Source organism: Physeter macrocephalus, chromosome 17 (genome assembly GCF_002837175.3).
Source record: "Physeter macrocephalus isolate SW-GA chromosome 17, ASM283717v5, whole genome shotgun sequence".
Lineage (NCBI taxonomy): Eukaryota > Metazoa > Chordata > Mammalia > Artiodactyla > Physeteridae > Physeter > Physeter macrocephalus.
In genome coordinates this window covers 7,457,394-7,474,032 of record NC_041230.1, presented here as the reverse complement: position 1 = coordinate 7,474,032, position 16,639 = coordinate 7,457,394, and the positions used below count along the sequence as shown (strand labels likewise).

The window sequence follows — 16,639 nt, the reverse complement described above, 5'->3', positions numbered from 1 at the left end:
AACGAAATAATGCCATTTGCAGCAACATAGGTGCAACTAGAGATTATCATACTAAGTGAAATCAGAAAAGGAAAGACAAATACCACATGATATCACTTATACGTGGAATCTAAAATATGACACAAATGAACCTATCTACGAAACAGAAACACACTCACGGACATAGAGAACAGACTTGTGGTTGACAAGGGGGAGGGGATTTGGGAAGGGATGGAGTGGGAGGTTAGGGTTAGCAGATGTAAGCTATTATATATGGAATGGATAAACAACAAGGTCCTGTTGTACAGCACAGAGAACTATATTCAGTATCCTATGATAAACCATAATGGAAAAGAATAGTAAAAAAATGTATATATAGGACTTCCTTGGTTGCGCAGTGGTTAAGAATCTACCTGCCAATGCAGGGGACACGGGTTCGAGCCCTGGTCCAGGAAGATCCCACGTGCCGCGGAGCAACTAAGCCCGTGTGCCACAACTGAGCCTGCGCTCTAGAGCCCATGAGCCACAACTGCTGAGCCTGCATGCCACAACTACTGAAGCCCACGTGCCTAGAGCCTGTGCTCCGCAACAAGAAGCCACTGCTATGAGAAGCCCTCACACCGCAACAAAGAGTAACCCCCACTCGCCGCAATTAGAGAAAGCCCGTGCACAGCAATGAAGACCCAATGCAGCCAAACAAAATAAATAAATAAGAAAATATTTTTAAAAAGAAAACATTAAGAAGAAATAGTGCTTTTAAAAAATGTATATATGGGTTTTCCCTGGTGGCGCAGTGGTTGCGCGTCCTCCTGCCGATGCAGGGGAACCGGGTTCGCGCCCCGGTCTGGGAGGATCCCACATGCCGAGGAGCGGCTGGGCCTGTGACCCATGGCCGCTGGGCCTGCGCGTCCGGAGCCTGTGCTCCGCAACGGGGGAGGCCACAACAGAGGGAGGCCCGCATACCACAAAAAAAAAAAAAATAATAATGTATATATGTATAACTGAACCACTTTGCTGTACAGGAGAAATTAACACCACATTGTAAATCAACTATACTTCAATAAAAATTAATAAATAATTCTAACTTTTTTTAGTGGAGTCTTTGGGATTTTCTATATATATCATGTTATCTGCAAATAGTGACAGTTTTACTTCTTCCTTTCTGATTTGGATGACTTATATTTCTTTTTCTTCCGTAGTTGCTCTGGCTTAGACTTCCGATACTATGTTGAATAAAAGTGGTGAGAGTGGGGATCCGTGTCTCGTTCCTGATCTTAAAGGAAAAGCTTTCAATTTTTTACCACTGAGTATGATGCTAGCTGTGGGCTTGTCACAAATGGCCTTTAGTATGTTGAGATATGTTCCCCCTTTGTTCAGAGTTTTTATCATGAATGGATGTTGACAAAAAACAACGTAAATGAAATTTTACTTAATGTAATATTAAAATTTATATGGAAGACCAAAAAGACAAGTATAACCAAATACTTCTGAAGAAAAAAGTGGAGGGACCTGTCCCATCAGAGATCAGGACTTTTGATAAAAGCAAGAGTAATTAGGACAGGTATAGATAAAAAGGCCAATGGAATAAGAGTGACCTATGTATACATGGAATTTTAATATGTGACTGTGGATCAGTGGAAAACAAATGGACTCTTCATTCAGTGGGGCAAAAATAATTTGTTTTCTCTACGGGGAAAAAATTATAACTGATCTCATACCATTTGTGAAAATCAACTCCAGGTACCTTAACAGGGCTTTAATAAGAAAGCAAAAACATAAACATTCTTGGAAGAAGAAATAAGAGAAAATGGGGCTAGGAAAAGGTTTCTTATGACCCCAAAGGTGTGAAGCCTGTGAAGGAAAAAAGTAGAATTTTTAAATAAACTTAAATAATTATAATTATGTATAATTATATAAAATTATATATAATTTAACTATCAAATATATAATGTAACCATAATAACACAAAGAATTACTGTTCATCAAAAGATGTCATAAAGAAAATGAATAAATAAGCTACAACAGGAAAAGATGTCTATAAAACATGCTACTGACCAAAAATTAGTACCTAGAAAATATATAAGGAATTCCTATAAATTTTAGGAGAAAGACAAATAGTCTAATAAAAAAATGATCAAAATGGTATTATAGGGATTTCTGTGGTGGTCCACTCGTAGAGAATCCATCTTACAGTGCGGGCGAGGCAGGTTCGACCCCTGGTTGGGGAACTGGGACCCCACATGCCACGGGGCAGCTGGGCCCGCACGCCACAACTGCTGAGCTCGCGTGCCACAACTGCAGAGCCCATGCGCCCTGGAGCCTGCATGCCACTAGAGAGGAGAGGGCCTGAACACCACAACTGGAGAAAGGCATGCGTGCCACAGTGAGGAGCCTGTGCACCACAGCAGAGGATGCTGCATGCCTCAACAAGGATCCGGTGTGCCGCACCTAAGACCTGACACAGCCAAAAATAAATAAAATAAATGATAAATAAATCTTAAAAAAAAAGTGATTATCAAATCAGATGAAGTGGAGCATAGGGTCAGCTACTGCAATTAAGAGAAGGGAGGGATAGCAGTTTAAAAAAACATGGCATTACACAGAAGAGACACTATTGGCCAAACATGTGGAAAGATAATCATCTTCAACAGTAACCAGGAAAACTCAATTTAAAACAATGAAATAAGATTTTTTTTTTTTTTGGCTGCATTGGGTCTTCATTGCTGCGCACGGCAAGCAGGGGCTACTCTTCGCTGTGGTGCACGGGCTTCTCATTGTGGTGGCTTTTCTTGTTGCGGAGCACACGCTCTAGACACATGGGCCTTAGTAGTTGTGGCATGTGGGCTCTAGAGCACAGGCTCCGTAGTTGTGGTGCATGGCCTTAGTTGCTCCGCAGCACTTGGGATGTTCCTGGACCAGGGCTCGAACCCATGTCCCCTGCATTGGCAGGCAGATTCCATTCTATTCTATTCTATTCTATTTATTTATTTATGGCTGTGTTGTGTCTTCGTTGCTGTGCACGGGCTTCTCATTGCGGTGGCTTCTGTTGTTGTGGAGCATGGGCTCTAGGCGTGCAGGCTTCAGCAGTTGTGGCACACAGGCTCAGTAGTTGTGGCGCATGGGCTTAGTTGCTCTGCGGCATGTGGGATCTTCCCGGACCAGGGATCGAACCCGTGTCCCCTGCACTGGCAGGCGGATTCTTAACTGCTGTGCTACCAGGGAAGTCCCAGCAGGTGGATACTTTTTGTTTTACATCTTTATTGGAGTATAATTGCTTTACAATGGTGTGTTAGTTTCTGCTGTATAACAAAGTGAATCAGCTCTACATATACATGTATCCCCATATCCCCTCCCTCTAGCATCTCCCTCTCACCCTCCCTATCCCACCCCTCTAGGTGGTCACAGAGCACCGAGCTGATCTCCCTGTGCTATGCGGCTGCAGCAGGCAGATTCTTAACCACTGTGCCACCAGGGAAGCCCTGAAATGAGATTTTATACTCACCAATCAGATTGCTAAAAAAAATGAAAAAAATCTTACAATATCAATTACAGAGAAAGATGGTGATACAGACACTTGGAAAACAGTTTGGTATTACCTGGTAAAGCTGAATAAGAAAGTATGCCTATTTAAAGTCAACTGAGGGCTTCCCTGGTGGTGCAGTGGTTGAGAGTCCGCCTGACGATGCAGGGGACACGGGTTCGTGCCCCCGTCTGGGAGGATCCCACATGCTGCGGAGTGGCTGGGCCTGTGGACCATGGCCTCTGAGCCTGCGTGTCTGGAGCCTGTGCTCCGCAACGGGAGAAGCCACAGCAGTGAGAGGCCCGCGTAACGCAAAAAAAAAAAAAAAAAAAAAAAAAAAAAAAAAAAAGTCAACTGGGCCACACAGCCTGTCTGGTGTGTTTTAATGTCCACTAAATTCTCAGACAAAGCGCCAGAAGCCTTTACCCTCTTTTTTGCCTATATGTCTATACAAGCTAAGTGGAATAGAGACTTGAAGTGACTATCTGGAGATATCAGGATCCAACAGGTTAACTGATTTTTTAAAGCAAATTTTAAAAAGTTTAATAAAAATCACTCTTTAAAGGTGGGGGAAAAAAAAAAAGAATGTATGCCAAGACCCAGCAATTATATTCCTAGGTGTATTTCCTAGCAAATCTCTTGTATATGCAAATCTAGAGATTTACATGTTATTATCTTATAATTTTATGTTAATTAAATGTTATATATATCCTATTGTGCATGTACTATATTTTATAAATAATTTAAAAAAAAAACTTAGTGGATAAGCTGAAGAGCCAAAAGGTCACACATAACTGAAGAATATATTAGTGAATCAATACAGATCGAGGCAAGGAATTCTATGTAAAGGCAGTATAAATGGAAAAAGAGATGACGAGTTTAAGCCATTGGAGGTGATCCAGATGTTCTAATGTCTGTTTAATAGGAGCTTAAGAGAGAAAAGAGGAAATGGTAGCAAGGTAATGTTTGAAGAGATGACTGCCAAGGATTTCCTATCACAAGAAAAAGATATAACTCCTCAGATTTAAAAATACAACCAGAAGCAAAATATGGCAGAATAAAGGTAACCACACCTGAATATCACAGTAAAAATTCAGCCCCTTAGAAGAAACGTTTATAAAGGAACAATAGTCATACATCGAGAAGAAAACATTGGAGAATATCTTTATGGTCATATGGTGAGCAAAGGTTTCTTAAACAAGACAAAAAGTACAGATAGCATGATCTGTTTATATAAGATTCAAAAATAGGCCAAGGAAGAATTTCTTACATAAGTCCTAATAAGTGTGAAGCACAAAAGGAAAGATTGATACATTTGACCAAAATTAAGAACTTCTGTTCACAAAAAGAAACCATAAAGAGAGCTAAAAGACAATTCAGAGTAGAAGAAGATATTAGCAATTTTTAGAACATGGAATATACTCATAAGCAAAATATATAAAGAACTCTTACACATCACTAAGAAAAATACAGGCAATCCAACAGAAAAACAGGTAAAAAAGACAAACAGGCAATTGACTAAAGAAGAATTTCAAAAGATGAATAATGATATGAAAATGTGTTCAAGCTCATCAGTAAAAAGGGAAATGCAAATTAAAACCACACTGAAGTATCACTATATGCTCAGCAATTGGTAAAAATCTAAGTTTGACAATACCATACATTAGGAAGCATGTGTAAAAATGGGAGCTCCTATATACTGCTGGTGGGATTGTAAACTAGTATACACATTAAAGAAAAGTTGAAAAATGGACAGCTAAAGATATGTCTTATAATCCATTCATTCTATCCTTTTCAAATAACATAGAAAATGTTCATAGTAGTGATTTATAACTGTCAAAAACTGGAAACAACCTAACTGCCTATGAAAAGTAGAACTGAAAAATAAACTGTGGTATATTCATATAATTGAATGAATCAACTCTGACTATAAAAAATTGGGTGGCTCTCTTAGGTGGTAAAAGTATAAAGGGACACAAAGATACAATGGACAAAGAGAGATCTGTGCTGATAGATGGTTCCATAAGAATTCATTCTATAACTGTTTGAATATCTACCTATAGTTTGTTACTTTTCTGTACTTGAGATAATTTCCAATAAAAAGAATTAAAATATATTAAACTGTCTCCTGGGCCTGTCTACCTCTGCAGGTACAAGTGGATAGATGGATAAAAGAAATAGAAAAAGAGGCCCTGAAATACAAACTAACATAAATCAGAACTTATAACTGAACAGGCAGATAAAACAATGATGATATAAGCAGCTGTTTGGTAAATGGTGCTAAAATAAGGTATGGGGGCACGGGAGGGGGGATTGATTTGGACTCTCAATTTACAGCTTATTGTAAAAGAACTTTAAAATGGATTTAAATGCTATTGAAAATAGCAGAAAAATGTTTTAAAAAGAACAAAATATCTATGAAGTTTGTAGAAGTCAGTTAATTTTCTAAAATTAGAAACTGTAATAACCACAAAAGACTGACTACAGACACATTAAAGCATACACTTAAAGATGCCAATCCAAATTAAAATTTAAAAAGTAAAAAGCACCCTGTGGAAATGGGTATATAATGTTTTTATTTCATAAAGTCCATAAAAATTGAAAAAAATTAGGACAGTAATAGATAAAAAGTGTAAACTATAGTGCAAACAAGTTAAAAACAGTAGCACCATTAAGGTGAAAATGTTCACTCTCACTAGTACTCAGTAGAATGACACTAAAACAATCCAGTGTACCAAGAAATCAGTGTAAAAGTTATTAGTGATGATAAAGCATTAAAGTTATATAAGGGAGAAAATGTCCATATTTTTTAGAATTACATATTGAGGTTATACAAGGGTGAAATGATATGAAGTCTTGGATTTGAAAATACTTTAATAATAAGAACTGGGATAGATGAAGCACTGGCCTCCTGGCTGCTCCTCACACAGAGCCAATGCATACCTGCCTCAGGCCGTGGAATGTTTGGCTTCCTCCCTCTTGAATGTTCTTCCTCCCAGTAATCACATACAATGATTTACAGCTATACTTCTTCAGGTCTCTGTCCCAATGTCATCTTATTGGAAAAAGTTTCTTGTACCATGTCACAAAAAATAGCACCCCCCCATTCCCTTTCTCCACCTTGTTTGTCTTTTCAGCACTCACCATTATATATTATACATTCATTTATTTGTGTATCTCTCCCTGCACCAGAGGGTAAACTCTGGAAATATAGAGTCTGCACATTCTATTCACTGCTGTAACCTCAGGTTGACAGTAGTGCTGGGCATGCAACAGGTATTCAATAAACATATACTGATCTATCGACAGATGAATGGATAAAGAAGATGTGGTACCTATATACAATGGAATATTACTCAGCCATTAAAAAGAATGAAATAATGCCATTTGCAGCAACATGGATGGACCTGAAGATTATCATACTAAGTGAAGTCAGACAGAGAAAGATAAATAACATATGCTATCGCTTATACGTGGAATTAAAAAATAATAATACAAATGAACTTATTTACAAAACAGAAACAGACTCACAGACTTAGAGAATGAACTTATGGTTACCGGGGGAAGGGTGGTGGGGGAGGGATAAATTGGGAGTTTGGGAATGACATGTACACACTGCTATATTTAAAACAGGTAACCAACAAGGACCTACTGTATAGCACAGGGAACTCTGCTCAATATTCTGTAATAACCTAAATGGGAAAAGAATTTGAAAAAGAATAGATACATGTATATGTATAAATGAATCACTTTGTTGTACACCTGAAACTAACACAACATTGTTAATCAACTGTTCTTCAATATAAAATAAAAATTTAAAAAAAACATATACTGAATTAAGGAATGTGCTGTCCTGGTTTTTCCTTTTCTTTTTAAAATTTATCTTTGTTAGCACTAAGCTCTCAATGGAGGCACGGAGCCTTTTTTCCTTTTTTTCCATTAAAGTCAATGACATGCATGCTCAAATCTCCCCCTATGACATCTATGTGATCAACTCCTCTTCTACCTCTTTAGCCCTCACTTTCTGCTGGGCTCCCTATTTTAACCTCACTTATGGTGCTTCTACATTTTAGGAGTTATATATAGTATCCCTATTTAGCTATAAACTCTGAAATTGCTTATTCATTTGTTGTTGTTTTTTTTTTTTTCATTTTTGGCTGCACCATGCAGCTTAAGGGATCTTACTTCCCCGACCAGGGATCGAACCCATGCCCCCTTCAGTGGAAGCACGGAGTCCTAACCACTGGACCACCAGGGAATTCCTGCTTATTTGTTTTTTAATCTCTTCAGTACCTAGCAGAGTACCTCACATACATTAGAAAATCAGTAAATGAATGAATCAATGAGTATATGAGCTACTGTATCTTAAAAACCCTAAAGGAAATAAGTCTTTGGTAATGTAGGAAAAAAAATATTTCAGGAGAAAGTGATGCTTTTTAAAGACTAAATACAAAAGAGGATGAGAAGCTGATAAGGAAGTAGATCCAAATTTGGAAAGAAAGGAATATTATTAGAGAATATGGAGGAGGGCACCAGCTGTTTAGAATTGGGACAGAAGTACACAAGGAGAAGAGCAGGTGGAGTGTGTTAAGTAAGGGGAAAAGGTAAGATCATTTGAAAGGTCATGCTGAAAAGGCTTACTTTTGCACAACAGGCCTAAAGTTTTTAAGGGGAGCTTCCCAGATTTCATCTCAAAGGTTCAGTCTCTCCACTGACCAATTGGGTCATTACTTGCCATGCCTCACTTACCTGGCCACTGGTCTCTTGTTAGTTCTCTGTCAACCAACCAGGGTTCCTTCCCTTGCTCCAAGAAGGAGATCACATCTGGTTTAGAAATAGAATGTCCTGCTTACAAAAGAAGTAATGAGATAAGTTTATGATGAGAATGTCCCAGAATTCAAATCCAGTCCCTTCATTATTAAGAAAGAGTCAAAGAAAGATACATCAGATTTATGAAACATAACAGAGGACTTGAAACTTCACTCATAACTCAATGCAGCTTCCTCTTTCTAACTCTACAGTATTAAAATTATTCTTCTGGAAACAAGCTGTAGAAATCCAAATGGTTACTTGAAAGGTAGGTGAGTATAACACCAGAAGAAGTAGACCTTCTCAAGGCAGAATCTGAATTATTATGGACGTCCTTACCCATTGAAACCAGGTTGCTGTAATTCTCCAACATCACCTCTCTGTATAAATCTCTCTGATCATCATTCAGGTATTCCCACTCCTCCTGAGAGAAGTCTATGGACACATCACTGAACATCACTGACTCCTGGAACAACAACCATGTTAAATTGTTAAAAATTAGATTGGATTAATAAACATAAGTGTTTTTGTGACAGAAAGAGAGAAGAAAAAAATAAAGCTAGAAGAGGGACTTCCCTGGTGGCACAGTGGTTAAGAATCTGCCTGCCAATGCAGGGGACACAAGTTCGAGGCCTGGTCCGGGAAGATCCCACATGCTGCAGAGCAACAAAGCCAGTGCGCCACAACTACAGAGCCTGCGCCCTAGAGCCTGCGAGCCACAATTACTGAGCCCATGTGCCACAACTACTGAAGCCCACGTGCCTAGAGCCTGTGCTCTGCAACAAGAGAAACCACCGCAGTGAGAAGCCCGGGCACCGCAAGGAAGAGTAGCCCCCACTCATTGCAACTAGAGAAAGCCCGTGCGCAGCAACGAAGACCCAAGACAGCCATAAATAAATAAATTTATTAAAATAAATTAATTAATTAAAATAAAGCTAGAAGAAGTGAAAACCAGCAAGCATACAGAGTGGGGCTGAATGTCTGCGATGCATCTGGAGGACTGTAAACAAATAAGCAGGACTGAATCACTGAGCTTCCACGTCATCTGTTTCCTCCAAGGAAATTGCCTGTATATAGTGGGACACTTCCATTATCCAAGTAAGTCTGGGAAGGTACAAAATCCAGCCAAGACGAGTTTCCTAATTAAATGAAATAGTATATACAAACAACTAGCAAATGCTTGTCATATAATATGTTATGAATACATGTGACTATCTTTTCCAAAATAGCTATAAGTAAAATTTCAGAATAAGGGATAAAAAGAAGACATTAAAAGCAGGTTGGACAAAAGCCATCAAGAATCAGAGAGGCGGGGCTTCCCTGATGGCCCAGTGGTTAAGAACCCTCCTGCCAAGGCAGGGGACACGGGTTTGAGCCCTGGGCCAGGAAGATCCCACATGCTGCAGAGCAACTACTGAGCCCATGTGCCACAATTACTGATGCCTGCGCGCCTAGATCCCATGCTCTGCAACAGAGAAGCCACTGCAATGAGAAGCCCCTGCACCGCAATGAAGAGTAGCCCCTGCTCGCCGCAACTAGAGAAAGCCTGTGCGCAGCAACAAAGACCCAATGCAGCCAAAAAAATAAATTAATTAAAAATAAATTAAAAAAAAAAAAAAGAACCAGAGAGGCAATGGGGGGGTTCTTAAGAAAACCACTAAAAACAAGAAATGGTAAGAACAATTCAATATGCTGATGTAGAAAAGAAATTCTGATCTAGAAATCTATAACCAAATTTTCATTCTGTTGTGACAATTGAAAAAAATTCCTAGACATGGAATGACTCATCACAATTTCTTAGGAAACTACCAGAGGCTGTACTCCACCAAAATCAGAGTTAACTAGAAAAGAGGAAGACATGCGATTCAAGAAATAAGTGAATTAACACAGGAGAACAGTGAATGAAAATCACAGGGGGAAGAAGAAAAAAAAAAAAAAAAAAAAAAGGGAAGTCTTTGGGAAACAGACCTAGAGAGCAACTAGATGGGAGCAGCGTGAAAAAGGGAATAGGGATGCATGTCTCCATGTTCAAAAGGAATTGATGTGTTTGACCAGATGGAAAATGTATTGATTGGCATGTGGCAGTGATTCTGGAGATTTTGGATATAAATACATGGAAAACTAAGCAAATGGGGTGAAGAAAGCAGTTAACCCCAGGAAAAACGAAAGGTTGTAACAGAAAAAAGCCATGAGCTGGCTCAGCAGTGAGTGATATTTGCAGTCCTAAGAATGTGTACACTATTGATTTAACCAAAAATTGTGATATAACAGAATCAGAGGAAATGAAGGGTACAATACGTAAGTATAATGTCCTTTCCACTCTGCAGTAAGTCAGGAGATAATGAGTAAAACTGATTATCAATATTCAAGAGTTGAGGGCAGCTACCTTTTGGGAGTGGAACTGGTAGTGGAGCCAGATTGAAATAGCACTACTTTACTTCTGAACATGTATAATATGACTTTAAAAAATATTTTAAATTTGCATATAATTCAAGACTGATCCATTCTAATGTCACACAGTAGTGTGACATTAGAATAACTATAGTAAGTTATTCCTTGTTAAATTCTTTCCATAAGCATATTTTTTTCACTGAGTAATATGGACATAAATGACAACTTCTCCTTTGCTTTCAGACGTTGAGGCTGAAGGTGATCTTTAAAGACCTTCCCAACATTGGCCCAGTCTCACCTAAAACCGCCCATTGCTCAACTGTAAATTTCCTTTGTTCCTGAACTACAGGAAACTGGCAGAACGTGATCCAGTTTCACACAATGGCATTACTGATGTCTATCATGGATGATCTCGTGGGGTGTCAGAGCTTTGTACCAACCACCAGTCATACCTCCAAACCTGAAAGTCTCATACACAGGAGATCTTTCTGTGTGTTAAGAATGAAATCAAACAAAACCATTCCACATACTTTCTTATTGGAAAACCGAGGTCTGTGGAGATGATCAGGGCTTTTCCCTATGAGGTGCCCCTAATTACCCATCTCCATCCTATCAAACCACTGTCCAAAGCAAATTAGATTAACAAATGGAAAACCCATTTCTGTTCTACCAAGATTTCTGACACAACTCTGATAGAAGATGCTGAAGAACTTACTAAATGGATTTGTAAACACTGTTTAAAAGAAGAAGGGGGCACTGTGGAGGGCACTGGGTTGTTTAGGAGGAAATAGGGGTCAGGTTCCTGAAGGGGGACCATGTTAACCAGTGAAAAAAACTTTCTTCCAAACCTGGTCTCAATCAGACTGTTTTTACATTATGTAATTAACAATTTGTGGGAACAAATAAAGATACTTGATGAACTCCATAAGCAATTTTCTAATGGATTTTAATCTGACTAAGACCCCTTCAGAGAAACTTGTTATCTAACCCCTCAGCCCTCTAACAGTTATCTGTAATTTAAGAGTATAAAGATCTTTAACCAGACATTCCTTCCTTTTTTCCAACAATGATTATCTAACCACTTATTTTTTCTATAAATATTTCCACCAAGAGAGAAATTTTTGAATTGGCTTATTAGAGACCTTTTCTTTAGAGCAAGAGTAAGAGAACTTCGGCATTGCTTATAACTAAACCGTCTGAAAGTTGTTTTTTTAAAACACCTAAAAGCGCATGATGAGGAAAGCAAATATTTACACGTACTGGGTAAAAATGACTCTATTTGAGCAAAAAGAAACAGCATCTCACCTGATCCATGGCTTTGATATTTGCAGAAAAGGACCAGTCTTCCTCTGGGCTCCTCTTCTGGAAAAAGGCAGAGCTGGAGGAGACGAAAAGAAACTATGTAAGATCCCACTTGCCTCATAGCTTCCAGAATGATCATTTCCCCTCTGTTCACTCCACACAAACAGTTGAGGGGTATCAGTGAGAAGAATGGGCAAATCTCTCATTATCCCCTACTCCAGAAACCTCAAGCTTTGACTAGAGCCAGATAGATCTGGACAACTTGACATGGCTTAGAGAACATAGCTTGTATATATACACATATACACACAAAGATGTACTTTTTAAAAGTACAAATTATAGCATATTATACACACTGTTACTATTTTTACTTAATATATCTTGGACCAGATCCCAACTAGTACATTCAGAGGTACATAATTCTCTTAGCTACATTGGATTCTACTAAATGGATACACTTTAATTTATTCAACCAACTTGCTGCCAATGATCATTTGGGTTGTTTCCAGTCTTTCACTATAACAAACAATGCTGTGATATACTTGTACATATATCATTTTACTTGTATATAAATTCTGAATGATTAACTCCTAAAAGTTGATCATATGCATTTTAATTTGGATACACATTGGTCAAACCAATTTTCAATGATCTTGGATTGTACAGTCAGGTCCCAAGTCCTGACCAAGAGACATCTGGTTGATAATCCAGATCCTCTAATCTTGCCTAGTTGAGAAGACTTTTGGGGTTAATGAGCCTTGATTTAAGAAAACTGAAATCCAGAAAAGCAAACAAAGTAATTTTACAGAATTTACAGTAATTTGGGGAAGATATTAAAATTAGCATAATAATATAAAGGAATTTAAAACTACAGAAATAACATAGAAATGGACTAAACCCACATTACTGATGCTTTAGAATAGCTTTTGACTATAAGTATAGTAATAAAGTTAATAATAATTGTGTATATTCTGTGTGCTTCTATACTAATAGAAGTCTAAAACTGTTTAAGGGGAGTAACTGAATTTGTCATCGATGTTTAAATGTTTAAGAAAATTTGTGTTTTTTTGTTTATTGGATATAGGAATGTAATAAACTGAGCATTATAAAAGTGTAAAGGGCAGTGAGCATCCTCTATATATACCAAGCTCCTTGATCATCAAACAATTTATCAATAATTTCATGTAAAACTGACCACTCAGGAAGTAAAACCATGGTATCATGTTATAAATTATTTAATGGCTACTTCTACCCCTAGTTACTCACTGCATTCCCCCACAGGTAAACACATTCCAGGAAATGAAAACCAAAGTAATCCACAAATGCCGCTTCCTTAAAACCTGAAAGCATTACTTTAAATAACTATTATTACTACTTACTAAGTTCTTAGTATTTTTATCAACCACATAGCCTCTTACATGCCAGGTATTGTGCTAAAAGAAGAAGGGGGGACTGTGGAGGGCACTGTTGATACTAAAGAATCAACAGTAATCCAGAAAGACTTGAAAAGAGTTCCTTCTCCTATACTCCTCACTTTTAAGTCCCTTCTGGTCTCTCTTCCTGGCCTTTCCCTGATTTTAAAGGGACTTCCTCAAGTGCTGTACCTTCCAAGCAGAATGGGCAGGAAACATCTCACTTCAATAGCTCCATACTATGTTTGTCACATTCCCAACCCTCTTCATCTTTGCCTCAGATGGTATCCTCCCAGGCTGAATTCTTGCATCTAGAGGATCTGCTCCTCCCTTTTAAAGCCAACAATCTCTGTGGCCAACACCATCGTATATTTGCAGCATGACCACACCTGGGGCATGGAGCACTGCCAAAAGATACCACTACACAGAAGAGAGTCTTACAATCTAATAAGTGATTTAAAATTTTTGAGAATTTTGCACTCTTCTAAATTACACACCTCTTTTAATTTAAAAAAAATGTAATGTATTAAATATTTCCAGTAGTACCCTGAAAATTTCCTGTATGCTAGGAAATGTAGTTGTCTGTTAGTAATAGAGACCTGAAAAGCAGTTTAATTTTTCTTATATAATGAGAAGGCTAGAAGTAGGTAGTGGCTGGCTTTGGTCCCCATGGTTGTTTTAGACACAATATCTATCATACAATTAAAGATTACTAGACATGCAAGGAGATAAAAACAGAAAACAGCAGCAGACCCAAAGACAATTTAGATACTGGAGTTGGCAAACAAATAATTTTAAATGGCTATAATTAAAATGTTAAAGGCAACCAAGGAAAAGATAGGCAAAAGGATGATAAGATGAAGAAACTAAACAGAATTGAAATTCATAAAATTTCGTCAAATTAAGAAACAAAGAAGTCATTGCATGGTTTTGAGATCAGACAAGCAGAAGACGGGATCACTGAACTCAAAGACAAGCCCACAAAAAATATCCATATGAAGTGCGGGAGAAAAAAAATAACAGGAGTATAAAAGACACATGAGACACAGTTAAAAGATCTACCACAAATGTATGTGGAGTCTCAGAAGGAGAAGAGATTGGAGAGGAATTAATATTTGAATAGATGTATACACTGATGTGTATAAAATTGATGACTAATAAGAACCTGCTGTATAAAAAAATAAATAAAATTAAATTTAAAAATTAAACAACAACAAAAGAGCCTATGGGGGAGACCAATCTGAAAAAAAATAAAAAATTTTTTTAAAATTAAAAATAAATTTGATTAATTGGTTAAAAGTCTCAACAAGAGTTTCAAGAAGCTCAGCAAACCTGAAGAATAATATATTAGAAGGTAAACAAAACAAACACACAAAACAAAAGCAAAATCACAACCAAGCATATCAGAGTCAAACTGCTGAAAACCAAAGAGAAAGGAAAAAATTGATAGTACCTAGAGGAATGAAAGATCTATTACCAACAGCACTGATAAAAAAGAAAGGGATAACATGAACAAAATCAGGAATGAAAAAGGGAACATTATTAAAGATAGCATTGACGTTAAAAAGATAATAAGAGAATACTAATAACTTTATGTTCTTAAGTTTGAAAGCTTAGATGAAATGGACAAATTCCTGGAAAAAATGCCAAAACTGACAAAACAAACAGAAACAACAGAATAGCTGAAAAGTTAAATTGATTCCATAATTTAAAATTTACCTATCAAGAAAATTTCAGGCCCAGATAGCTTCACCAGTGAATTCTTCCAAAGTTAAGGATTACCTGTAGTCTTACAGTGTAGTGAAAAGAGAACACAAGGAATTCTTCCCAACTCATATGAGGCTAATGTAAGCCTGACACCAAAACTTAATGAAGACATTAGAAGAAAAGAAAATTATAGGCCAATATTTCTCATGAACACACATGCAGAATTCTACAAAAAGTATTAGCAAATCTAACCCACTGGGGGAAAAATGTGATACATTATGGCTAAGTAGGGTTTATTTCAGGAATAAAAGGTTGGTTCAACTTTTGAAAATCAACATAATTTACCAGATTAATAATAAACAATACCACATTTGATCCTTTCATAGACACAGAAAACGCATTTAACTAAATTCATTCCTCATTAATGTAAAAAAGTCTTAGCAAATGAGAAAGAGAACTCCCTCAACCTGATAAATAGCATCTACAATAGGTGTTTTTGTAGATGCTAAATACAAGGACAAATACAAAAAGCAATTGCACTTTTAGCAGCAATTGGAAATTTTTCAAAATTTAAATGCTGTTTACAATTTCAACAGTAAATGTCAAATACCCAGGTATAAATCTACAAAAGATGTGCACTGAAAACCATAGCCAAATGATGAGAGAAATTAAAGACGTTAACAAATGTACATATAAGCCATACTTAATAGCTGGAAGATGCAATATTGAAGTCAATTCTCCCCATATTAACAAATAGATACACAAACAAAATCCCAGCAATGATTTTTCTTTTTTGGTGAGAATTAACAAGTTGATTCTAACATCTACAGGAAATTGATTTCTTGAAAAAGAAAAAAAGTCAGAGGATTAATACTACAGATTTCAAGACAGTGGTACTGACAAAAGATAAAAAAGAATACAGTTCAGAAAGAGAGCCACATATATAATACCACCTGATTTATTATAAAAGCTCCTTGCAATTCAGATGGGCAAGGATGGTATGTTCAATAAAATACTGGTGGAACTGGGTACTTGAATGGAAAAAAAATTAACCTTTATCCTTACCTCTCACCATACACAAAAATTAATTCAATATGGATCATAGTCTTAAATGTGAATGATAAATTTATAAAGCTTCTAAAAGAAAACATAGGAGTGTATCTTCAAGACCTTGGGAATAATCGAAGATTTCTTTTCAAGATATTAAAAAACCACTAATCCTAAGAGACAAAGGGCTAAAAAACTGCTAGAAAAATGGGGAAAGATATAAATAGGCAATCACAAAAAAAGATTTTAAAATGTTCAAGCACATTCATAATTAAAGAAATTAGAAAACAACACCAAGATACTATGTTTCATGTATTAGATTGGTAAAAACAAAAGGCATGCATGAGGACACATTCTGCTCCTGGGTTGTGGGGAGAAAGAGGCACTCTTACACACTGCAAGTGGGAATGAAAACTGGTACAACAGCTCTAAAGGACAATTTAGCAATACCTAACAAAACTGCATACACACC

At 37.2% G+C, this 16,639-nt stretch overlaps 2 protein-coding genes across 3 annotated transcripts in view; both read right to left on the bottom strand.

Moving 5' to 3' along the window:
* The window catches only part of LOC102976833 (zinc finger protein 14 homolog), a 142,802-nt gene that overhangs the window by 118,627 nt on the left and 7,536 nt on the right, over positions 1-16,639 (bottom strand). The gene's annotated exons all lie outside the window — the stretch shown is intronic.
* The window catches only part of ZNF566 (zinc finger protein 566), a 32,594-nt gene that overhangs the window by 11,405 nt on the left and 4,550 nt on the right, over positions 1-16,639 (bottom strand). Inside the window, exons 2-4 of one of the 2 annotated variants that reach the window (XM_007115272.4) lie at positions 12,005-12,077; positions 8,648-8,774; positions 8,249-8,347 (exon numbers count right to left, since the gene is read on the bottom strand). In XM_007115272.4, the coding sequence (XP_007115334.1) occupies positions 8,249-8,347; positions 8,648-8,774; positions 12,005-12,013 (235 nt within the window). In that variant the 5' untranslated portion in view covers positions 12,014-12,077. The remainder of the gene's footprint in view (positions 1-8,248; positions 8,348-8,647; positions 8,775-12,004; positions 12,078-16,639) is intronic. The other variant, XM_028478154.2, reaches the window with a different exon arrangement.